Source organism: Denticeps clupeoides, chromosome 2, assembly GCF_900700375.1.
Source record: "Denticeps clupeoides chromosome 2, fDenClu1.1, whole genome shotgun sequence".
NCBI lineage: Eukaryota > Metazoa > Chordata > Actinopteri > Clupeiformes > Denticipitidae > Denticeps > Denticeps clupeoides.
Window position 1 is genome coordinate 18,032,621 of NC_041708.1, and position 24,753 is coordinate 18,057,373.

General features: G+C 41.9%; 1 protein-coding gene across 24 annotated transcripts in view; it reads right to left on the reverse strand.

Annotated features, from left to right (window-relative positions):
* ncam1b (neural cell adhesion molecule 1b) overlaps positions 1 to 24,753 on the reverse strand; it is a 71,731-nt gene that overhangs the window by 12,894 nt on the left and 34,084 nt on the right. For 5 of the 24 annotated variants that reach the window (XM_028969839.1, XM_028969823.1, XM_028969838.1 and 2 more), the window contains exons 2-17: positions 24,642 to 24,716; positions 21,951 to 22,160; positions 21,696 to 21,839; positions 20,700 to 20,837; positions 20,497 to 20,614; positions 19,925 to 20,085; positions 19,314 to 19,456; positions 19,159 to 19,182; positions 13,746 to 13,775; positions 11,502 to 11,652; positions 9,272 to 9,459; positions 3,066 to 3,162; positions 2,221 to 2,391; positions 1,769 to 1,897; positions 1,200 to 1,214; positions 1,004 to 1,036 (exon numbers count right to left, since the gene is read on the reverse strand). In XM_028969839.1, coding sequence (XP_028825672.1) covers positions 1,004 to 1,036; positions 1,200 to 1,214; positions 1,769 to 1,897; positions 2,221 to 2,391; positions 3,066 to 3,162; positions 9,272 to 9,459; positions 11,502 to 11,652; positions 13,746 to 13,775; positions 19,159 to 19,182; positions 19,314 to 19,456; positions 19,925 to 20,085; positions 20,497 to 20,614; positions 20,700 to 20,837; positions 21,696 to 21,839; positions 21,951 to 22,160; positions 24,642 to 24,716 — 1,827 coding nt within the window. The remainder of the gene's footprint in view (positions 1 to 1,003; positions 1,037 to 1,199; positions 1,215 to 1,768; positions 1,898 to 2,220; positions 2,392 to 3,065; positions 3,163 to 9,271; positions 9,460 to 11,501; positions 11,653 to 13,745; positions 13,776 to 19,158; positions 19,183 to 19,313; positions 19,457 to 19,924; positions 20,086 to 20,496; positions 20,615 to 20,699; positions 20,838 to 21,695; positions 21,840 to 21,950; positions 22,161 to 24,641; positions 24,717 to 24,753) is intronic. The other 19 variants (XM_028969832.1, XM_028969827.1, XM_028969830.1 and 16 more) reach the window with 9 other exon arrangements.

Consider the following 24,753-nt stretch of genomic DNA (forward strand, 5'->3'; position numbering starts at 1 on the left):
TTACATTTATTAGATTAGGCCATAACTAACAAGAGTAAAATGACTTTTAGGGGGTCAATAAAAAAAGAGCTAATGGTTCGGATTTTCACATTTCTGCAGCACATTTGGACAGAAATCCTTCAGCTGTAACAGAAAGCAGGGGAGCAGCCAAACGTGTGTGAGGAATAAAAATCATTGTGATGTGAGAGCCAAACAGAAGAGATTTACATGTCAGTCACAGCGAATCTGTGGTGTCAGGAGGAATGAGTTCTCTTCATTGAAGGAAGGAGCTGTGCAGAACTGCATATAGAATGCAGTTGAACATATCAGGCACTTCTCTGTAAGGCTGTGAAGTAATTGAATGGTATCTGTCTGAAAGCATTATGCAGTAGTGCATTACAGCAGGGTGCATTATGAACTAGCTCACTCCCAGTCACACACTATCCTTAACCACTTTGTCCTGTTACTCAGGGTCATAGCTGCCAGGCACAGGCTGGGGATTCACCACAGCGTGCACACACAGTCACAGCCACCAATGTCAATTTAGAGTCGCCAATCCACCGAGTGTGCATGCCTTTGGATGGTGGGAGAAGACCAAAGAACCCGAGGAGAGCAGGTAAACGCCGCACACACAAGGACAGAGCTGGGATTCAAACTCACAACTTTGGAGGTGTGAGGCCACATCACCAACCACCGCGACATCGTGTGGCCCCATAAACTAGCTTATATGTACAAAAGCTCGTTTCAGTTTCCCACCATTATGGGTTTTTTGGAAACAGTGGTACAATAAATGTAACATTTGTATGAAATGTATAATTTCTCAGCCCCGGGCAGGTAGATGCTAAAAGTTATGGGGTATATTTTTTTTGTGTTCAGATTTTTTTGGATACCTTTTCCATTGTATGTGCGCAAACGCTGCACTGTGATCACAGGATGTGTTTTGTGTTTCACAGTGACAATACCACTGGTCCAAAAAGTACTAATAACAGCTGCTACACAGTTCACCGGGGGAGAAGAAGCCAACCTGAACTCTTGGAGAAAAAATTAAACATGCCATCTGAGAGCACAGGGAGCAGAAGTAGTCATATTTATTACATTATTTTTAATTAAACATTTCTTAAAGCAATCTGATAAGTAATTCATCAGATCAATAAGAAAACTCCTATATTGAATGATCACCATAGCAGTAAATATTAAATTTCTGCAAATATGACACTTACTTGTGTAAGAGTAACCTGAGCGGGGAAAATATTAACCAAGACAAAACAAAATAAAATTAGTAAAAAAAAAACAAAAAAACATTGTGATACTGGAGAATTTGTAAAATTTAGCACAGACTACTTGCTTTCTGTTCATGTGTTAAATGAAACAATGAAGTTAAGACTTCAGTTTTAGGTGCCAATTAAAGCAGGGTCTGAACCATTTTACATGGTTCATTCATTTTTATCATCAGGATGAAAATAAAACAGAACCAAAACAAAACAAACAAAAAAAAAAAGATAAAACTGCAATGCAAAAGTAGGCCCATATTAAAATGCGTTGTCATGTATAGACTGAATTTTGACAAAGGTGGTCAAGTCACCGCAGTAAGCAGGCTGTATTCATACTGTATCACACTTGATGAAGAGATATGTCATTTTGAGAAAACAGCTGGAAATTAAGATGGCTCAAAGTTCCAGACCAAAGTTTAGAAACAAAGCTTTCCGGGTGACCAGCAGAGGGCAGCTGTTCACTGAAGGTCCTGTAACTGGCACCCTGGAGCCTGGACCTAAGGGTGTAAAATACTTACGGACAGGATCTGTCTTGAAGTTCATGGGCAGGCTGCTCTCCCCCTCACCCTTGCCATTGATGGCGGACATCTTCACCTCATACTGGGTTTCTGGCTTGAGACCAGTGATGGTGATGATGTTCTGGTCTGCTGGAGGAACATCCAAAATAACACTGGTTACATGTTATTTCATTCACAGAAATAATAGATTCTTTTATTGATTGATTTAGGCTCACTGTCAGGATTTTTATTAAATAAAAATCAAAACTCCTGCACAACTCACATAGAGCCTCATACCAAATTTAAGTTGTATTCTGAGGAGCAACGTGCAGGCCGTTACAAATGTAGATTACATGGTGGTCTACCGTATAGTAAACGGCAACAATGAAAAGTATTGAGTAGTATAGAGCCAAAAATAGAGCATTACACATTTATATAAAGTAGCAATAGCCAGTACAGGTTTGTACACTTACCACCTTTGACCTCATACAGGCGCTGAAACCACTTCCCACGATTCCGCACCCTCCACTCTGCACGGTATCTGAGAATGGGCACGCCCCCACTGGATTCTGGTTCCAGAAAATGCACTTGTACTGTGCTGGAGTACGGTTCCACAAGCTCCACCAGTGGTACGGAGGGAACGTCTACCAAAGAGAGTGGTCTGAGCTACTCATTCAACACACCCTTCAACTCAGAAGCTCACAGAAGCCTTTAACACGTTCATAGTTTCAGTATTTACATATAAAAGTGGATAAATCTTATACATTTTACGTGCTGTGCTGCAGTCTCACTACAGATAAACTGACCAGACAGTCAAGTCCCTAAAAACCTCTGACCTTCACCACCAATATGAATGGATTTTAACAGCTGGAGGTAAATGTGAAGTGAAAGATTTTTCAAATGTGACTTGTCCCCTAGAGTTACACGATTAGCTCCAGATTACAGAAGCTGCAAGACTGAACAAAACCTACTACTTTGGGCCTTGAGCTGAGGGGAAGCAGCATTGACAATACTCTAGCCTGACTATATAATACAGTGCATTTAATGTATTTTAACATTTCGTAAAGGTCAAAATCTCTGCCATATCTCTCACACATGTACCCACAGGGCAAGTGTAAAGCGTGCCCTGATATCTAGTGGTACAACACACATTAAATGTATTACAGTGATCACACCACATACAACCACTGACTAACTCATGGTCATAGCTGGTCATTAATAATATAATGAGGGTGATTCTTTTCAGCCAGAGCTAAATGTGGTGTGTGGAGCACTTTGGTAGGGCACCAGACTTGTTGTGAATCATAATGTCACTGACCTGCCTGAATAAGGATGAACTCTTTGGACTCAGTTCCGATTTCATTGGAGGCTGTGCAGTTGTAGCTGCCAAAATCGTTCTGTGATTCCGGGGTCACCTGAGACACAGGATATAGGGTGTATTTGTCTGTGCTTTGTCCTTACATTAGCAGGAGCTATATTTATGCCCAAACACAGTGCTTGATGTGGTTAGCTGGGATAGAGTCATTTTACACGTTGTACTTGTCTGATTAGGTTTGGATATCAAGCATCTTGTTATTTAGAATATCTACCGGTTCCACTGGTGTTGACATCAGTATAGAGCATCAAGTGTCAGTACCTTATATCAATGCTCACAACATATTCTGCCTCACAAAACCAATTTAATGCCTTGGAGCTTTTTTATTGTCTGAATGCACTTTGAGATTGTGTAAAATTTAAAGTGCATTATAAATACAATTCACTATTATTTCTAAAGTCCCATAACGGGGGTTGAGGTATGCACAGAAGCCAGACATTGCAGTTCAAAAAAAAAAAAAAAGATTTATTAAGAATAACCAAAGCAGGCACAAAGGCCAGAAAACAGAGAAACTGTGAATTAACAAAAACAAACCTGAAGGCGTGTGACCAATGGCCAGGAGCAGAAATGAAGCCATGTCTGTCCACACCCATGTTGCCACATATTCCTGTGGCCGCTCTTCTGTATTTAACAGGGCCTAATCAGGGCCCCACTCAACGATTAATCCCTGTTAATCAGCCGTGTGCATTGCAGCTGTATGAGACCAGGTCCTGGGCATCACAACACATTTTTTTTTGTTCACTAAAATAAATGATTGATTGAGCACTGAATTGACATCGGCACCTGCCATTTCATGGATAAAAGCCTAGAAACATCTGTATTGTTTGAAAAACAGAAAATCTCTCTGTTTTTGGCATTGTGTCAACAAAAGATTCTCATTTATGGCACGGTCCGACAAAAAGAAACAAATCATGGTGGCCCATCTTTGTGAAAATACAAACTTACATGAAAAACAGTTTTTGGCACCTCATTTTTACTGACTGCTGAGACTGATTGTGCTTGACAGATGATTGCATTGTTAATTTTGGATAATTTTACCACACCAGTAAGTGACCTTGCCGGTTTGGGATCCGAATCTGCAACCATTACGGGTCCTCTTCTTTATCCAATAGACCACCAATGTTGAGGGATTCAAATTTTTCTTTCCTTATACTTTATGTCTCATTGTACTTTTTTCATATTACATCAGATATTTAATTTGATATACTGCATTCTTTAGCACACGTACAATGTGCATCAACAGATATGACTCACAGTACACTTGAATGCATCAAAATGATACACAGAGGCCACATGATCTTCAGAGGCTCCTAGTAGTCAACAATGAGATAGGAACCCATGCATCTGTGCTGGTGGGTGCAGACAGTGGTGGGATCGAACTTCTGAAGTTCTGAAAATCCAACAGTGTAGTTGAATAGAATTTCTATGTTGTGACTTGCCAGGATAAGTCAGAAGACAGGAACCTGTGTCGCAAGGTTCTTGCCTCCAACCGCCTACTTCCACATGCACGTAATTCAAAGGCAGCGCCAGCCATGTTTGCTCACCGTTCTGCATTAACGGGACCAACTCTCTCTGTAACCATGGTAACCTGTTGAAAGTGTCTGGCTCTATCAGAGCTTTGTTCAATATGGCCTTAAACTTTTGATCTGCTGCTTTAACTTCTATTTGGGATTCTTATTTGCTGGTATAGTAGGACTATTTTAAATTCCTTTAGTTGTAAATTATTTTGTGTTCTAAACAAGTGAAGTGAACCAAGTTGTCCCTTTTGTTAAACAATAAGTGTACTCAGCAGCTTAAATTATTGTTGATTAAGGTGTGAATTGAGAGGCAGGGCTTAGAGAGATAACTTGGATTTGCTTTTCAACTTTTAGTTCACCAGCAGCTCTCTCCTAGGTTTTTAATTTTTCTCACACTCCGAGAGAAACTGGGAGAGGTGTCAAGTTGTCAAGAGCCTGGTGCTTCACACCCTTGTCTCTCTTGCATCTCAACATTTCCTCTTTTGAACTCCGCAGTAAATCTACAGACAATTGTTGTCTACCGTTTTCCTCGACCTCTTGGATTCTTCGTTGGTCAGTTGAACTCTCTCCTCATTGCATTGATACACCTCTAATCCTCCATGGGGACTTCAGTCTTCCACAAGACAAGCGTCAGTCCTTTTGCATCCATCCTATTTCATCCTATTTATTCAATTTGACAAACAACAATTGTTCTTCAACACACAAAATAGGAAACGTGTTGGACATAGCATCACCAGTATCACCTTGTCTTTATCAACAGAAAATAAATAAAAAATAAAATCAATGAATCATCACCTCCCTCTGTGCAATTTCCACCTCACCATTTGATTCGCAGGCCCTTTCAATTCTTTTGAACCCTGAATCCTTCTCTTCCCTACCACTTGAATCAACCATTGAACACATCTAGCAGTCTTTTAACACCACTCAACCACCTGTAATACACCAATGACTCCACTTATTTCTCATTAGAACATCAGCCAAGATCCTATAATTTAGCACTTCATCCAGCCCAACCACATGTTCACTGGATTCAATTACTTCCACAATGCGTCAGACTATTTTTCACAACTTCCTTCCCTTCATCACGTCCATCATTATTCCATAGAATCTGGTCACATTCCAACAGCTTTTCAAAAAGGGTAGAATTATTAAAATTAATAAGAAATCCACCTCTAATCCCTCAACCATTTCCAACTATATACCTTTATTTTATTTCTAAAATCCTACAATGTACAATTTACAATCAGTTTTCTTCCTACCGTACTCAGAAAACCCAGAGGACACCAAATCAGTCGGGTTCCAAAACTGCTCACTCCACAGTGACTGCTCTTCTGGCTGTTATAGAGAAACTACACACTGCTAGATCAGCAAACTTAGTCATCACTCATAATCTTCTGTACCTTTCAGCAGAATTTGACACAGCCAACCACAACCATCCTTAGGAGTTTGGGTGTGTGTAAGGAAGCCAAGGCAAACAGACTGTTCTGTTGTGAAAGTGAAGTGATTGTCATTGTGAAACACAGCACAGCACACGGTGCACACAATGAAATGTGTCCTCTGCTTTTAACCCTTGGTGAGCAGTGGGCAGCCATGAAAGGGGACGATACTCAGTGGCACCTTGATGGTTCGGGTTTCAAACCAGCAACCTTATGATTACAACTCTGTTTCCTTACCCCCTAGGCCACCACTGCCCCTGCATAAATGCATAAAGGCTTCATGACAATGCATGATTAATGGGCCGCAAAAATGGTACAAAATCCTATGATGTTATTGTTCAACAATGGATGTGTGCAAAATGATTTGAGTATTCAGCATTTCAGTATTCATTGAAACTGTCAGCCATCTGATTCTTCTGCTCCTGTGAGAGAACCCCCCCCTTCTCTCCAGCACACTCACAGAGCAAGCTCAGCCCCACCCCTTTTAGCCGGGGGGAAGTTTTTACAAGCTTCACACACACAGAGACTCAAGCAGAGAACCCTGCGGTCTGCCTCACTCAGAGGCACAGCAGCCTGACTTAGTAACGGATGAAATTAATACCACCACACGGCAACACTGTCAAAGATAGAGCTAAGATTTTCAACATGTGAAATGTTGAACTTGTCTTGGTGCTCAGCAGTTTTGGTGTAAATTGGACGTTGTATTAATCAGCTGGGTTTGGTATGTGAGAAAACACATTAAATATCAAAATAAATATTTTTATGTTTTTTAGATAATGTATGTGAATTGGACATTTGTTCAGATTGTATTGACACACATGGAGACAATGTCTGAGGTATTCAAATTCAAATTAAAAAAGGAAACATAAAACGTTTTACTCCAATATCATAGCTCGTACACTGCATCTGAAATGTCATGGCAAGAAACTGTTCAACAAATCAAAAATTCCTTATTTTTTAATAAAAAGTGGTACTTTTTCTCTTGCCTGTTGGTGACACTATACTAAATAAAAAAATATATGATTAGGGTATGAGACTATTTTTGTGACGTTTAATCTCGATTACTCAATGTTTAATGTAATTTATGATGTAATTATGTAATTTATTTTTTTATTTCCCCAAAAATGTCATTTTGTCAGATTCTTGTTTCAAATTCCTTTGTATAAATTAAACAATTCAGATTATCTAATTTCCTGTTGGGCAGAGCTATTGAGGGTGAGTGTATCATAAGTTTGTCAATGAGATACACATGCATATTATATTTGATGGCAATACGTAAAAGTGTGTGCGCACCAGAAGGTGTAATGCGTTAGGCGGCACGATTGAGCCCCCCTGGTTGCACCCGGGTCAAAAACCTGTCTTTGTGGGTGCGTGAATTGTGGTGTGTTATAAAAAAAAAGTTTTTGTGCATAGCAAGCGTAAATAATATTATGCTCGGTCCCTAATAATTCTTGCAGAAAAAATAGGGCTTTGCACCTTCGCAGGACCTGGGCCCTAATAATACTAAAATGAAAAATATAATAGTTGTATAAAAATAAACCATTTACAATGCCAATAATCAATAGAATAAATGAACTATTTCTACATTATAGTGTATCATGTTATTGCTTGAATCAGTTCAGTGAATCAGTGGCTCCTGGCACTTTCTGCATGGGTGTTTTTACTATGTGGATGTTACGTCCTGGTATTTTGGGTGTGTTTCTGTTCTGTGTTTTGGGTTGTTTGCAGGTGCCTGGTGATTGTAAATTCAGCCCACCTGTTCCTGCTGTGGGACAGACAGAATAAAAGCAGCCTCTTTTTCGGGGCTGCACTTGCCGTGCCATCCACCCTTCCCGCCTTCCTACCATTTCCCTTTGACATCACTTCCGGTTTTCCCCCTAGGAGGTGAGGCAACTTGTTGTGTCGGCCTGCTTTGGTGTTTGTTTTTCTCTGTTTTCCTGTTTTGTTTGCCGTTATTCGCTGTAATTCGTTTCGTATGTATTTCATCTTTATTTATATATTTAGTTGTTAATAAACTACTTGTTAAAATTCTCAGTTTCGTTACATTTTGTGTCCTTTCTTTTAGACCGGCTCGTAACAGTGGATACCAACACTATTGTCTGCCTCAACTTCTTCTGCGCATGAGATAGCAACTTCATCAGACAAATATTCAGCAGGAGAAACTGCTGTCCTGCACCAGAATATCTATCACCTCCTCACACCATCATAGTTCTTTCAGAATATACAAAAAAAGCAACGGTAGATGTGGGTGTCTGTAGTTCTGGACAATACACACCTATAGAATTGAGGGGGGCATTTGTGGAAATAACATCAACACCTTTCACTAACCACAATGGCTCTATTATGGTAATGATTTTTTGGTGATGCTTGTTTATTTGCGCATTGGACTTGTTTAGGTAGTTTTGATTCTCCACGTTAAGACAATATGCAATATTGTCACAGGGGGAATTCGATGACGTACTTGCAGACATACTATGGGCGTGGGGAATGAGGACGCAATGGACGCGCTGCAACGCAGCAGGGAGTCAGTTCGGGATCTTTGGGAAGGACCGGGGCAGAGGAGAACCGGAAGACGGCGGGTTTCAGGATGGTCCGGGATCTTGAACTTGAGTAGGTCTTGGGCGGCAGGAAGGTAGGGGAGCATGGAATCCCGTCTTAACCGATGGGTCAGGTAGGTTCAAGGTCAGGGGCAGGTAGAGGTTGTAGTCAGGAAGTTCCGGTCGGGGTTCCTTTCGTGGTTTCCAGGGGATCAGGCAATTCTCGACGTCGTGGGCAGGCGAAGGTCGTATTTCAGGAATCACAATTATCTTAGGTCGTGGGTGAGAGAGCTAGCGTCTCTGGCGAGTAAACTCATACAAAGAGCGGTCGTGTCTCCTTGGGGTTACCTCACTTTTATACTTGCCACCGCCCGCCTCCATTTCCTCTTCCGGGTCGTCGTCTCCCAGGCTGGTGAGGTGCCCTCTAGCGGGCTGGAGGCACGTTGGCCATGACAAATATGTATGAATTCGTAGATGTTTATGGGTGTTAAGACTGTACGCCCTGTGCTGCCACCAGAAGCTTGGAAGAGGTTAATAAACACAGGGCTCCTATGCCAAGATTACAGTAGTTGGACTTTCTTTTATCAGACTAGCTCGGAAGTGTGAAGCCTGTATTGCATAGTACAGATCTTCAACATAAGAAGTGTGTGTTTTGTTACCTCCAGGAAGCTGGCTGAAGGGCTGGTGAACACCCTGATGTTAGAGGTGTTGGAGTTAGGCAGTTGGAGGCCATCTCTCAGCCACACCATGACGACATCACTTGGGTGGGCGACTACATGGCAGCTTATGTTGACTGGGTTCCCCTCCCATGTGTACACCGTCACCGAGCCCTGGATCTTTGGGGTGTCTGCAACACACATTTCAAATAGAAACATTACACACCAAAGCTCAGAACGTCCCCCCTGACTGCAAACGGCAAAACAGAGCATCAAAAGCACTTACATAGTTCCTCTGGTCCGTGTTCTGGACCAGTTTTGTCTTTGTCTATTGTCACTCTGAATACCTGATTGTCTGCAATTGTGTTTACATGTATACGGTGCATCCAGAAAGTATTTACAGCACATTACTTTTTCCACATTTTGTTATATTACAGCCTCTGCACACAACACCCCATAATGACAATGTGAAAAAAAATGTTTACTTGAGTTTCTAGCAAACTTATAAAAAAAACTGTAAAAAAAACAAAAAAAAAACATGTACATAAGTATTCACACTGTCACCTCAGTCTGAGTTGAAGAGAACTCTGGAGCAAGTTTTCATCCAGGATGTCTCTGTACATTCAGTCATCTTTCCCTCTATCCTGTTTCTTTATTGTTTCTGTGTGTCGATCATTTGGGTTCCAGTAAATCCCCTGTTAGTTAGTTGTGCATTTGCATCCTTCCTTTCATGCCTTGATGATCAGCACCTCCAAATCCGCGACTATGGTTCTCGACCAGAAAAGGGCTTGCCAACTCCGGGTCGGGAGAGAGGTCCTGCCTTAAGTATCTCGGGGTCTTGTTCAGGAGTAAAGGAAGAAAGGAGCAGGAGATCGACAGGTGGATTGGGGCTGAACTGATCTGTCATGGTGAAGAGGGAGCTGAGCCAGAAAGCAAGACTCTCTATTTACCGGTCGATGTACGTCCCAATCCTCACTTACGGCTGAAATTAGTTTCCTCCGTAGTGTGGCTGGGCTCAGCCTTAGAGATAGTGTGAGGTGCTTGGACATTCCACAAAACAATCTGAGGGAAGCTGCTCCTCCACATCGATAGAAGCCAGCTGAGGTGGTTCAGGCATCTGGTCAGGATGCCTCCTGGAGGCCTCCCTGGGGAGGTGTTTCTGGCATGTCCTGCCGGCAGGAGGCCCCTGGGTCGACCCAGGACACGCTGGAGAAATTATATCTCCAATCTGGTGTGGGAACGCCTTGGGGTCCTTCCGGAGGAGCTGGTAGAGGTGGCTGGGGAGAGGGCTGTCTGGGATTCCCTACTTGGGATGCTGGACCAAGATCCGGATAAGCGGAGGAAGATGTCGACAATGACGACGACCTTTCCTGCCTTGCACTGATGGCTGACATATAGAACTGTTTGTTCATATAATGAGTCATGTCATATAATGAGTCATTAACATCTTAACACCTATACAGCCCAATGCCATATAGCTATCTTAATAAAAAAAAGATTGACAAAGTTCGGTGGATGTAGAATGAAACATCTCTACATTAAAGAAAGAAAGTCCAGTTGCCATGACTCAACTTTTAGACAAATTCACCTGGATGACTGAGAATCTTCACAGACAGTGAATGATTCAGTTACTTAAAATGAAAGTCAACTGAAGCCCTCTGCTGGAAATCTGTTACGATGTATACACACTGTGAACAAGGTGATGATGCTGACAGAGAGTTAGGAGCTAGAGAGAGAAAGAGAGTGCTCTGTAATTACTCATTATGTCAGCTGACCCTGTGCCGTCAAAGGGTGGGAGGATTGCATCCTGACATGATTGGAGAGAATAGCATCATGATAACTGTAGTTACATGGAATGCTAAATCGTTTTAGCAAATGCAGGATTCAGCTTCATAACTTCTCTGCATATTTTAGCCATAATCCTAAGAAGCATCATGAGATGATCTGAAGGAAAAGCAGCAGCATATAGTCTTACTTAAGGTGTTTTGGGGAAGACAGAAAATGCAATAAAATAAAATAAAACTTTGCTGCCATAAACGTTTTTCTTGAATTTTTTGGGATCAAGTGAGAGAACCACTCACAAACAAGTATCGTATACTGCTAGAAATAATATACAGAATGTATCTTTATCATTGGGCTGCTGACTGGAAATGAGTGTGTGTGTGTGTGTGTGTGTGAGTGTGTGTGTGTGTGTGTGCATTAAATGCAACTGTGCATTAAAAAATGCTCTCACATCTCACTTCCAGGTGCACAAACTTTGCATCTTGTCCAATGGCGTTCCGTGCCGTGCACAGGTACTGTCCAGCGTCGGTGTACTGGGGCAACTTCAGTGTCAGTGAGGAGACCCGACTGTCGCTCCGCACCAGCACGTTCCCATCAGAGCTCTGCAACACCACCACACAGCAGGGGCTGATGGGACCATTTTAACACATCCTCAACAGACATGGGATTACATAATTATTTCAAAAATGGTAATAACTGTTTAACATACTTAACTTTAAATGAATTTTCCCCATATATGCACACACTCATACACGCACAATTCGGTTACCATTAGATGAGATCACTGAAGGAGGAAGTCTGCAGTGCAATCTGATATCAGTGCTGGGGCGAGCTGGACTATAGTACTGATGAACGGGGATCTATCGACCATCCCCTGTCAAAGAAGCACCAACCTCACTGATGCACAAACATGTACACACTTCCTTCATGTATAATCACTGCAAAATTTCTCTCAAGCAACATACTGTTACCTTGCATGACCTCAAAATGATTCTACCTAGCTGAACACAGGAAAACCAACACAGATAGAGGTTTAGACCAAGATATTGAGAGACTTTTGTCATGACCCTCAGCTGACCCCAGCAGGGACCGAAGATTTCTCTCTGGAGAACGTCCTACAAGCAGAACTCTGGCGAATTGTATCAAAGAAATAACCAATGCTGAATTGGTGGCTGTTATTCCTCAGTACGCACATCCATTTTATGCTTCCCTAACATTTAATCACCCTCTAATAAGCACAGCAGCACTTCCTGCCACTGGCTGCCACAGTGCGACCTCCAGGGGTCTGGCAACCCCTGAAGTCCCCCACCCCTCAGGCTAAACAGGGTCACAAGCCGATTCTCCTCACCTCGCCACTGCAATATTACATTTCAGCACTGCCATTCAGGTGCAGCCATCTCATGTTCTTCCAAGAGAGAAAGGCCTCTTTTTGTTCATTTGCAATGTGAGCACAAGGATTCATTAAACTTTCATGCACACACTATTCAACACAGAGGCCCCATAAATTATACAGTGCAGGCACCAGCTTTTACAGCACAGGAGTTTTCTGGAAACGTCAAGAGGTTTTCTTGTATAGACTGATAACAAAGGTGTAACATCCTGGTGCCCCTGGTCCACCAGGGGGCACTATTTTGTTTTTTTTTCTCATGTGTTTCTAGTTCCCTAATTACAGATTAGTATTTAAACCCCTGCTTTCCTCCCTCCATTATCATTCATCTTGTGTGCATTATTCCTGTGTGTTTGTCTCTGGCCACTGTGCCAGTTTCATTTACGTTTTGAGTTTGTTTTCTATTAAAACTCCATATGCCGTGCATTTGTGTGGTCTGCTTTACTCCTATAGTGACAAAAAAGAAAACTTCTGCAAAAAGAGCAGTGTTCAATGATCTGAAAGTCAACTTTCATTAGTGCTGCATCAGATCAAGCACATACAAAATCTGTAAAGCTTGTGTTGTGTTTATGTAAAGCTATTTGTGCTGTGAGTCATTACCCTACAGACCAATGGCAAACCAGAGGGGAGTCATGTAACACATTGAACGCAAGTGTGAAAAAGTCCGTGGATGGACGCTAGGTGAGAATTATTCTTCTCGATCACGCTTTCACACCACTGCACAAGCTCTATTAAATGTCAAATGTGAGCAGTCGCAAGACTTCTGATGTGTTCCTGAGATGTGTACTTTAACGCTGCAGAGGCTTTATCAGACACCAGTGGCAATTCAGCCGCTATCAACACATATCAAGAAATGTAATAGGACATGCTGAATGGTGCCAAGGGGGATCTGGGGTCATTAAACTGGCCTTAATACATAAATAAACCCTATCGTGCAAGGCTTATTGGTATAGAGTGTCATATGAATTGTGAACATGCAAATGAGTTATCATCGATCAAGCTTACTTATTAAACAAAGTCTATAAATGGTATTAACTAGATCCCTTGCTGCCTCCAAAATAATTCATTTGAAAAAAGACTTGCATATTATGTCAAATTTAACAAGCAATATTCCAGGATGATTTTGCTATTGCAGCTTGCTCCCTTATCACATACAGCACAACAATCAGCAACCACAGCCAGAAAAGCCTCTTCTGCAACAGGTCAGAAAGAGTAGGTTGGGCTCATAGAGGCCACTGGCTCAGGGGTGAAAATGGGGTGCCCCACCTACTCTAGTGTGGGTCTGAACCGGGCATATGGAGGCTCTACCTTGTGCTGTTCAGGACGAGTCCAAGAGCTCTGCAGGAGACAGACAAACAACAGAACAAAAACAAACAAAACAAGCAAAGTAATCCTTTAAAAAGTGTCCTCAGTCATTGTGTTCACATGCATCCAACTGAAAGTCACAACGTGAGCTGCTCTGATTCAGGAGCCACGGTAGCATCTGATTAACAAAGGTTCTGAATTTTAGACTGGGTCGTGCTCCTAATTATGCATTATTCCCATCGGTTACGATGTGACTGCTACTTATTAGAAATATTGGGCTCTATTTTGGTCCAGGCGCAAGGCGTAGTGCTAAGAGCTTATAGTGTCGCTCCTCATTTTGAGTTAATGAGTAGTTAATGAGTAAACATGTTTATGACACAACCCGTACTGTGCAAAAGCTTTAGGCAGGTGTGAATAAAATGCTATAACCTCAGAAATGAAAGTGCTAGTTTACTTTCATTAACAAAATGCAGTGACTGAACAGCACAGAAATATAAATCAAATTAATATTTGGCGTGACCGCCCTTTGCCTTCAAAACATCATCAGTTCTCTCTCCAGGATTCTTGGGAATAACCTGCCCTCTGCTTCAGACAAAATGTTAAAATTGAGTCATCAGCCCAGGGTACCTGCTGCCATTTTTGCATAGTTGAGTTGCAACTCTTCATGAAGACCACTTCAGGTCAGACTTCTCTGGACAGTTGTTGTGTGTACCAGGGCCCATATGGTTTCTGCCAGTTCTGAGCTGGTGATACTGCTGGACATCCGGTATCAAAGAGAAATACACAGATTATGTGCTGCACTGTAAATTTCCTGTCTTTATGATCCTGAACATTGCCTTTAAAAGGAATCAAAAGAGCTTGAACCGCACAGGTTGAAACCCCAGTCTGATTCGAAATCTTTGTCTGGGAAAGACCGTGCTAATGCAACATAGCTTGTGTCGTGTTGCTGTGTTCAGTCCTGTCATTGTGTGTAATGAAACGGTCTTCCACAACATCACCTTGGTAGAGTTTGACTTTTAAGCCTGTTTTTTCTATTTTAAAAATGATGTGACATTGATTATTGTTTAGATTTATGGAAGCATTCTTACTGAATGTTTTTCACACCTGCCCAAAATTCTTTTGGCACAGCAATTTTTTTTTTACTTCTACTCATTTTCTGTTGTTTTACAGTTAAAACAAAAAGGCAATCAAGGGTGGTTGTAGGCTACAGGTAAAAAATTCTCCTATAAACCAAAAGACCACAAAGTTGCAGGTTCAAACCCCACTTAGTACCATTGTGTTCCTGAGAATGACCTACCCTGAATTGCTCCATGGGGACTGTCCCTGTAACTACTGATTGTCACTCGGTATAAGGGCATCTTCTAAATGCCATGAATTTAAATGTAAATGCAATCTTCAAAATAAGCTTTCGTCTTCCCTGCTGAAAGACACAACTAGCCTGTGTACAATAAATTGGTGTAATGGAAGACAGAGAGACAGGCAGACAGACAGACAGCAGGTTGTCACTTGAAAGAGCCTGAATGGTCCAAATCCCTAGTTACTGTGCTGGTCTCTTCTCAGAACAAACTGAAATAGAGTATTTCCATCCAGGAAGCATCCTCACTTGTTCTCTCATAAAGCTGCTGTCATGTAAATGCTATCAAATGTTGAAATTCTTTGAGGATTTGCGTTCAGCAGAAGTTCTACCTCCAGCAAATGGAAACTGTAATATGAGTGACTGGCAGATGTGAGTATTACTATTCAGGAGTGAAGCCAGTCAGATCCATTTGAATTGCGAGTAGCTATTACCTCCAACTGCACTAAATTTCAGTCATGGTCTAAATTCTGGAGCGGATCCATCTTCACAAGAAGGCTACGGCACAGGCCTTCTCTGAAACAATATTTTGATGACTGCTAATGTTTTTATTACATGAAAAATAAAACATTTATTTCCTAAAGACATGGTTTAGTATGCATTATTTCTAACACAGGCAATGTTGAATATGCATGCTTGCATTGATTTTATGGAGGGATGGCTTGTGTTTTGATGGATGGATGGAAAGCAAAAATGCAATGTGATGAACAAGCATATTGAAGCCCCTCCCTGTGCTATTCATCAAAATGTCTGTTTAATATTTTAGATGCCGAAAACTTATCTAGACCTGAGGCACTGCTCTGCTTTTTATTTTATTTCAGCATTTTTACTGTTTTTGGTTCATACACAAGCACCAGAATATTTTCATTTTGCACTTGAAGCAGTTGATAATTAAAATTAGGATGCAGATTTAGGAACGTGACATCAGAAGTGAGAATGGGTCAATGAGCAGCACGCAGGGGTCTGATACACTATTCATGCCAGGCAGAGTTCTGAAAGATGCATAAGAAATCTGCCCTGGTGGCACGTCCATCTCATTTATATGTAGCAGACTCGCTCCATTGCGACCAGGCAGAAATTAAGTGAGAAAAGCAATTGCTGCTACTTTTTTGTGGAATGCCCTCCCCGAACATCCGGGGGAATGCATTCCACTAATGGTTTTAAAAAAGGACTTAAAACATTTATTTTCAAGATAACTTATTCTTCATCTAATGTTTGCATGTTTTTCAAATTACCAGCGGTTACTCATGATTTCTTTTAATGTACTGTTTTTATCCAGGAGCAACTTGTGTCAAATGTATTTTGCGGTACAAATTAAATGCATTATTATTATTATTATTAATATTAATATTATTATTATGACCTCAGAAAGCTCAGGGAAAGGCAGGTTGGGGAGTTTTTCAATGGTCGTCTCCAGCCATGAATAGACATACTGTCACACGTGCCACTCTGCAAAACACCAAAAGTAAGGAGCTCACTCTGCATTCTCATGGCTTCCAGCTCATTGGAATTTACCAGGTTGAACGCCATGAGGTAACGCAGCAAGATGTACACAGACATATGATGATGCTGGAGCAGAAGAACATGGAGTCAACCACACATGAGGAGGCAAGTCCGGGGAAAAAAAAGAACTTCTCTTTGTGCAAATGTGCCTCACAAAATGATGACCTCGGCCACAACACAGACAGCTGCATTAAGAACTGGGCCAACTATCACTAGTTGTTCAGGACTGATGTCGCTCAGAGGAAGCGCAATGCTGTCATCCCTGCTCACTCAACAATCTTCCTTTTAGCTGGAAGACTCTGCAGTACAGTGGACAGTGGGGAGCTGCAGAGTGACCCCACCTCCAGAGGACAGGGCCATAAGGAACCATTGTGTCTGCAAATAAGCAGCTTCAGTGATATGGCCGTGAAAACACTTACCCACGAAATCTTCCAGGCCTGAAACGGCTGAGCTGGTCACACTCTGTGGGTCTGAAATTGCGTACTTCACACTGACAACATGCAGTGTGCTATGAGTACCAATTACGATCATGGGGCAGTTATAACTGTAGCCTCATGCAACGTCATCATTCTAGACAGTGACATAATATGCACACATTGTGTGAAATACGTGTCAAACACTCATGAGCAATCAAAGTGAGCAATCAAAGCCAGAAGATATTTCAGCACACAATAAATCAAATAATTTCCAGGTGATAAAAGATGACAATTTCCAGTGTAAACTTGCCATGAGGCAGTTTAGAAACACAACCCTGACAAATGTGTGCTAAAAAAGAAGGCTAAACAAAATCCCACATGGAAGTCCTTTAACAGAAGAATGACATGTCAGTGCTACTCTGTAGGTAAACTCTTACAGTTAACTGACCGAACTGATTAGAATATTGTTTTATTTTTTCCCCAAAGGTGCCACAGCATGAAATTATTGATATCCCTTATGATAATCATTGTTGTTGCTTGTAGTTTTGGTGGTAGTAGCCTAGTGGGTAACACACTCACCTATGAACCAGAAGACCCAGGTTCGAATCCCACTTACTACCATTGTGTCCCTGAGCAAGACACTTAACCCTAAAATTGCTCCAGGTAGACTGTCCCTGTAACTACTGATTGTAAGTCGCTCTGGATAAGGGCGTCTGATAAATGCTGTAAATATAATGTAAATGTAGTTTTGAAGGTTGAAACTATTCCATTCCAACAACAGTTTAAAGATGCAAGGTGTGCATTACGGCTATTTGGAAAATGTATGCTATCAAATGGTATTTCAACATTTCACCAGAATCTTGGGGTGACTGAGGGAGAGGGGGGAAAGAATGTTACTGCTCTGCTCATTGACTCACCTTATAAGAAATGTCAGATGGTATCTTCAACATGACTGATAGCTAGAACATGATATTGGAGGAGTCATAATTCTTGACTCTAAAGTAAGCTGTAGTATGCTAACTTCAAAACACTATATATGTTTTTTTTACATTATTGTTATTACATCACTTTTTTGGTTGAGAATTTTAGATTTCCTGTGATGTTTTAAACTAAAATTCCTCTAATGTAGACTTAGCCCAAGTTTACCCGTGTAAAAAAAAAGCTCGGTTTGATGGATTAGCTTCAGAACTACTCAGCTGCTCCATGTTTTACACACTCAACTCTGTGCCAGACCTACTATGCATCAGGTCTGCAGGATGAGTCTACATCTGTGAGGAGTAAAAGCCATGCTTTCATCCTTACGCTGACACACACCTCACACAGTATTCTGACACATAGCTGGACATGAGCGTTCAGCTCAGGAAACAAAAAGGAAGTACATGCATCATGCAGGTATGGGACAGCTGACAGCTGTCAACAGAACAACACCATGAAACTCGAGCCAACAGGATTAGTCATCTCTGTTCAGCTTATCACAGCCGTCTTGCTTAGCAATGGACCATGTTGAATTCAAAGACCAGAAAATAATAAGCAGTTTGCACAGTTAGTGTATCTGAGGAAGAACGCTCCAGCAGAACCCTGGCAGACGCCGGCAGCTGCGGTCGACAGGCATGAAGCTGTCAGGAAGACATTCCACGACGCCAAATCCACTGACAGACTGCTAGTTATTTTGGTCTCCATGACTATGATTTCCTCCCACGACATCCAACAGGGTAGTGGGGATGTAGGTTTGATGCAGCACAGAGCTGAGCTGCATCTGAGAGCAAATGTTGTGATGGTGACGATGATGATGGAGGTGAAGGGCGACAAGAAAAGTCCAAGACACAGGTGTGATCATGCACCCACGACATCCGAGTGATGATGCATGAAATGTAGCACCAGGATGTTTGATGTCATTTCATTTGTTTCCTTATCAGCATTCACTGATTATCTGTCTTAGAACAGACATTCAAGAAAAGGTTCTGGCCAAAGAGTCCCATTATCAACAACAGGGCTCCTGTAATAATGCAAACTGACAGCTCTACCAACCCTGACAACTTTGTTTTTGCTTCTATCAGGTTCTTGATTCATTCTCAAGCAGATGCTGACATTCAAATTTGTTATATTTTTAAACTGTACTGTACCTGTCTGCTTCATTTCATACCTGATATATCCTGTTTAGATGTGCCTGTAGACAATACAAAAATTACATTCATTGCACTTGCTGCTTTATAATTTGTACATCTGATGCTTAGATTCCCGTGACTGGTGTGTGCTACAAGCTAGTAGTGAAGAAGAGCAGAGACCACTGTGTCCTACCTGCTCCCCCTCGGTAAACACACGTTGACCAAAGCTCCACGTGATGCTGGGGGTGGGGTCACCGCTGGCGTCGCATAGCAGGGTGATCTGCTCCGTCATCTCTGTCGTGGTCTTGTTCTCCATGTACGTTATGTTTGGTTTCACTGGAAGCAAAACCCACCACCCATAAACTCCAAAATATTCATCATAACTGCACTGGAGATACAATTACAATGACAAGATGATCTAGTGTGACATTATGACATCTCACTCGCTTGTCACAACACTGAAATTTCAAACTCGAAACGCGTTCAAAAAGTCAGAACACAACCAAAAAAAATAAAAAAGGCAAAAAATACATGGAAAAAGACAAACATAATAAATAGAAAATATTTAATTAAAATTTTTTTTAAAATTGTGCCAAAAATACAGCTTAAAAAAAATGATAAAATATGAATACATTCAATCAGGTGAATAAAAAACCATGGAATTAAATAACTATATTAATATCAAATACAACATAAAATTGATCTATCATCAAAGTTTCAGTAACATTTATTCAGTAGCATTTCATAGAAAATTTCTGTCACATCTAATCCAATGTGCTGCAGTCTCCAGTTATTGATCCTTACTAAACACTCGTAGGCTCAGCTCCTCTTCATGTTCCCCAGCCTTGTTTTTGGCGATACAGGTGTAATCACCCTCGTCCAGCTTCGTAACATCCCTTACGATCATCTCTGAGCCATCGTCATTGAAGCTGTACTTCTCCCCCGCTTCCAGAAGCATACTATTTCTGCAAGGATGGATAGAAATCCTCTAAAGGTCTGGAAAGATCATAACTGACCAGTCGTAAAGCCATCATTCAATCTAATGATCTTCCACTGCCGAAAAAAATTGCCTATTGCTCATAAAATTCAGAAGTGCAGTATTTCAGTACGCTGTTCGCTATATTTTGGTGCATGAACCAGGATACGGTCATAACTGTGCTGAAAATAGTCTCTTGTAGTGTGTGGATCATGCCCATAGAGCTAAGCAAAGATGCACTAAAAACATGCATTTTAATGATATTACTGCAATACTTTAAATACATTGGCATCTGATATTGATGTACTGTGGTTTAAGCTTAAGAACATAAAGTGTGATGGGTGCTGAGCAGACTGAAGCTAATTAATCAATGCCTAGAGGAGCTACCCTGCTTGGTTACCTTGTCCATGTGACAGTTGGTTCTGGATAGCCATCAGGATCGCAGGCCAGCATGGTGGAATGGCCCATATCTGCAGTGGAGTTAACCTCGGACACTCTGATCCGGATGGATGGTGCCACTAAAATAAAGTCACATGAATGTTCACCAATAGCTGACCTAAATCACACAACTGAATACTGTAACCAACACTAGCCACAGCTCACCGTTAACAATGACTTGTATGGGCCGGAGGTCAATCTCTCCTCGTGCCATAATACGAGCTTCGCAGGTGTATGTGCCCTCATCAGACTTCCTGATGCCATGGATCTGCAGGTGATTGTTGTCCAGGACCTTAAAGCGAACTGAAAGAGGAGGCAAACTAAAGCGAACTGAAAAAAATCACCAATCTGTGGAATGAAGTGATCAATATCCGAAGTACTACATTGATTTCAATTACTGAATCATTTACTGATCCCAAAACTGGACCAAGTTTGCAGGAATTTAAAATGCTTAAACATTTTATTTTATATGCATGTATATGCATTATAAACATTATATGCATTATAAACATTTTATTTTACAAATGCAAAGTAATTGAATGGTATAAAATAGTCACACAGGATGTCACAGCTTTTACTGATTAACTTACAGCTCAGTTACATGAATCTCTCTCTTCCTTCCAACCACCCAACTTCACCGGCTTTTTACATGTTGCCCAAATACGAAGTTACATGTGGCAAGCAGCAATAACCATTAGCACATAGTGCTGCACCCTGTGCCTGGACCAAAATAGAGCCCTTAATAATATTACACTTTGATAAAACTAATTTGAAGAATTTCTAAGCATTTAAGTATAAATCGTCCTTCTCAACATTTACATTATAATTCTTTTCTTGCATGGAACAAATTGCTAAAAACTCTCATCTCACAATATCATCTGATGTGCATCAGCAGATCAATCCAATTGTATGGTAATAATTAAACTGAAGCTCTAAATATGGGAGTTGTTCCTGTTTGCAGGCACCCTCACAGTTTCATGAATACATTATAAATGTAATAGCCTGTTCTGCAGTTGGAAATGTGTGCTCTGTTATCGGGAAATGAGAAACCAGAATGTAAAACATGACTGGAAAGCCCAACTGAGAGCTGCAGATGGGATTTAATAAGAAATAAACAGAAGCTGTTTCACTTTTTAAAAGAAAAGCATTCAGTGCACTTACCATCCTTCTCCACATGAATTTTTGCACCTTTATATTTCCAGATGACAGACGGTGGAGGGGAACTAGCGACATCACAGACAATGTTGGCATTTTGGCCCTCATTGAACTCTTGAGGAGATGGGGTGTGTTTAAATGTAATCTTTTCTGCAGGGAAATTTTTTTTTACAAGGATGGGAATTACAAGTCAAACCATCAAGTAAGTAAATAAATATGCAAACCAGCGTATGTTTGGCTGTGGAAAATGAAGACACTTACGATAAATCTTCACATTGACGGTGGTCTCTGACTCCTCCCCTCCATTGCTGGCAGCGCACTTGTACGTACCAGCGCTGTCGACTGTGGCATTATAGATGGTAAGTGTGGAGGATGTCTCATCACTGCGCCCCACAGTGATGTCCAGCCGGCTGGCTTCGATCTTTTCCCCAGTGGGAGAATACCAGTCGATCACTTTTGCTCCACCGACAACTGTTAAATACCACATCAAAACAGACTCAGGGCCCACACAGGCACATGCAAGCACATCATATAAGGGCGGGAAAATGTAAAGGACATTTCGGCGCTTTCTGATTTGCACAAAAAGGTGTGGCTGATCGTAGTCGGCCAACACTGACTAAACTGTTTTGCTGTTAATTTACCTAATAAGATGAATGCAAAAGAATTCATGGTCTTTAATCAGGATGTGAAGATAATGGATTATCTCACTTTGTGTTGGCCTGTTAGGTTTGTGTGTGTTGATGTGACCTTTTTGATGTGCGTGTTTGAGCTATTCAATGTGGACCACCCCTTCTTTTAGACTGTTCTTGTGTCGGTTCGCTGTGCCGATTCTGATATTGTATTGTACATGTTAGGCCATTGTAAATAAATGCACTGTTTGTACATTTTGTTTGGCTTGTCGCGTTTCTTAAACCCCCTAGATTTAGGAACATGACAGTGGGCGTAAAGCAGTCTTAAGCCCACTAACCTTCAAATAGCAGCTAACGCGTCAAGGTGAGTTTAAAATAAATTGTGCATGGGGGTGATGCCCACTTAGGCATTACTTGCTGACCTGAATGGCTGCACTCACTGATTACACTAGTCAATAGAATATTCTGCCCTCGCTGATCAAAGAGCTGGTTTTCTCAGGCATGGAAGTGATGGATGTTGAGGAGGAGGATGAGGATTACGCCATCTGCGGCGATCTGGAGGAGGTCGACGAGGATGCCATTCTCCCGGATGCACAGCCCTCTAGACCTCTGAGTGCACGGGTCTCCTCCTCTGGGGACTTTGGGTTGATCAAGGTTTGTAAAAGAGCCACGGTCAGACTAGGCATTTACTGGCCTGCTCCCCAGGGTGACCTCTGCGTTGAGAATGACTTTTTCAAATTGAAAAGGCTTCGGTCTCGTCTGCCTACCCGCAGTGCCTGCCTACCTGGCCGTATTAAAGGTGCCTTGTGATAAAATCCTTTTCTAACCATGTATCTGTTAAGGGCTACTCTGTTGTGGACGTTAACAGCACTTAAATTCTAACTGTATGCCAAGCAGCTGGATTCCTGGGAGGAGATCTGCATTATTTCTGATTTGTACTCAAGTTGGGCTTGAGAGCCTTGCGTCTCATGTATTCATCAAAAAAATAGAAACTACTCTGTCCTCCGCTTAAATGTCAGAGGGCAGGCATAGCGAAACATGGTCCACAAGCCTGGGTTTCAGCATAACTCACACAAGTCGTAACATCCCTGGGTCTATAAATTCTGTGTCTTTACGTTTAATTGTCCAAGAGACGAAAACTGTCATTAAGGCAGTGCACCTTCCTTTTCTGTCCAATGTTGGACCTACCTCTGGCTTCTGGGGCTCATGGCCTCCATGGTATATGTGGTCCTGCTAGCCCTTATAAATGTGTGGGATTTTCAGCGCTGAATTTCGACACCTCAGCCATGTCTTTACATTTTCAGTGGACTGCCTAGCCGCTCAACATTTTTTTTGACTGGCTTACCACTGGGTGTTGTGTCTCCGAGGAAGACTATGTGACTACAGTGGGCTAGGAGGTGCTGCTACCTTGAGATTTTTTACAGGGCAGTGGTGGCCTAGCATTTAAGGAAGCGGCCCCGTAATCAGAAGGTCGAATCCCGAACCGCCAAGGTGCCACTGAGTAAAGCACAGTCCCCACACACTGCTCCCTGGGCGCCTGTCACTAAGGGTGATTAGTTAAAAACAGAGGACACATTTTGTGCACCGTGTGCTGTGCTGCAGCACTCTGCATGACAGCTACATGGCTGCCACGTTCTCTTCAGAACAGACAACACGACCGCTGTGGCACATATCAAAGCTCTCTCTCTGCCTGCACGGAGCAGCATGCACTTTGCTTCAGTGTGAGCGATGGCGAGTGGGTGGTTTATCTCAGGTGATCAGTCAGATCTGGGAGAAATTCAGCAGGGCTGCCTCACAAATAAATGGGTATTGTCAGCTATTTTCCTTTTTCTTTTCTTTTCTTTTTCTGATGGACAGCGATGCGCTGGCTCACCCATGGCCAGACATGCTCCTCCTCGTAGCCCCCCACGTGATGCGAATTCTGGCATCACGTGGGGGGCCTACCTGCCCCTGCAGGGTCTTAGGGATCATTCCAGGAGGCTACCTGGCTACCGCTTGGGCTTTATTCAAAGGTGTTTCTGTCCATGATATTTCTGCTGCTGCTCGCTGGGCTACACCACATATGATTATTAGGTTTTACCAGCTAGAAAGCTGGCTAGAGTGTCAGTGCCAAATGTGTGTATTGTCACAATTAGCGATATTCCATTCTGTCATTCATACATTTATATTCAATTAGAATTGTGAAACACAGTCAAAAGACTGGTAGTCCATCATCCCAAAAGAACCAAAATGTCCTTTAGTGCTTCATTTTACCTAAAGAGCTTAAGAGTTAAGAGTTACTAGACATCTGTAGGAGGTTGAGCAGAACAATTACACAACGTACCTTCACAGAGGAAGAATTTGGACTCTCCAACACTGATCTCACCCTGGGAGGGGGTGATGGAAACAAGCAGGGATGCTGAAAACCAAAAGCAATGAATTAGTGGAGCTGAGAG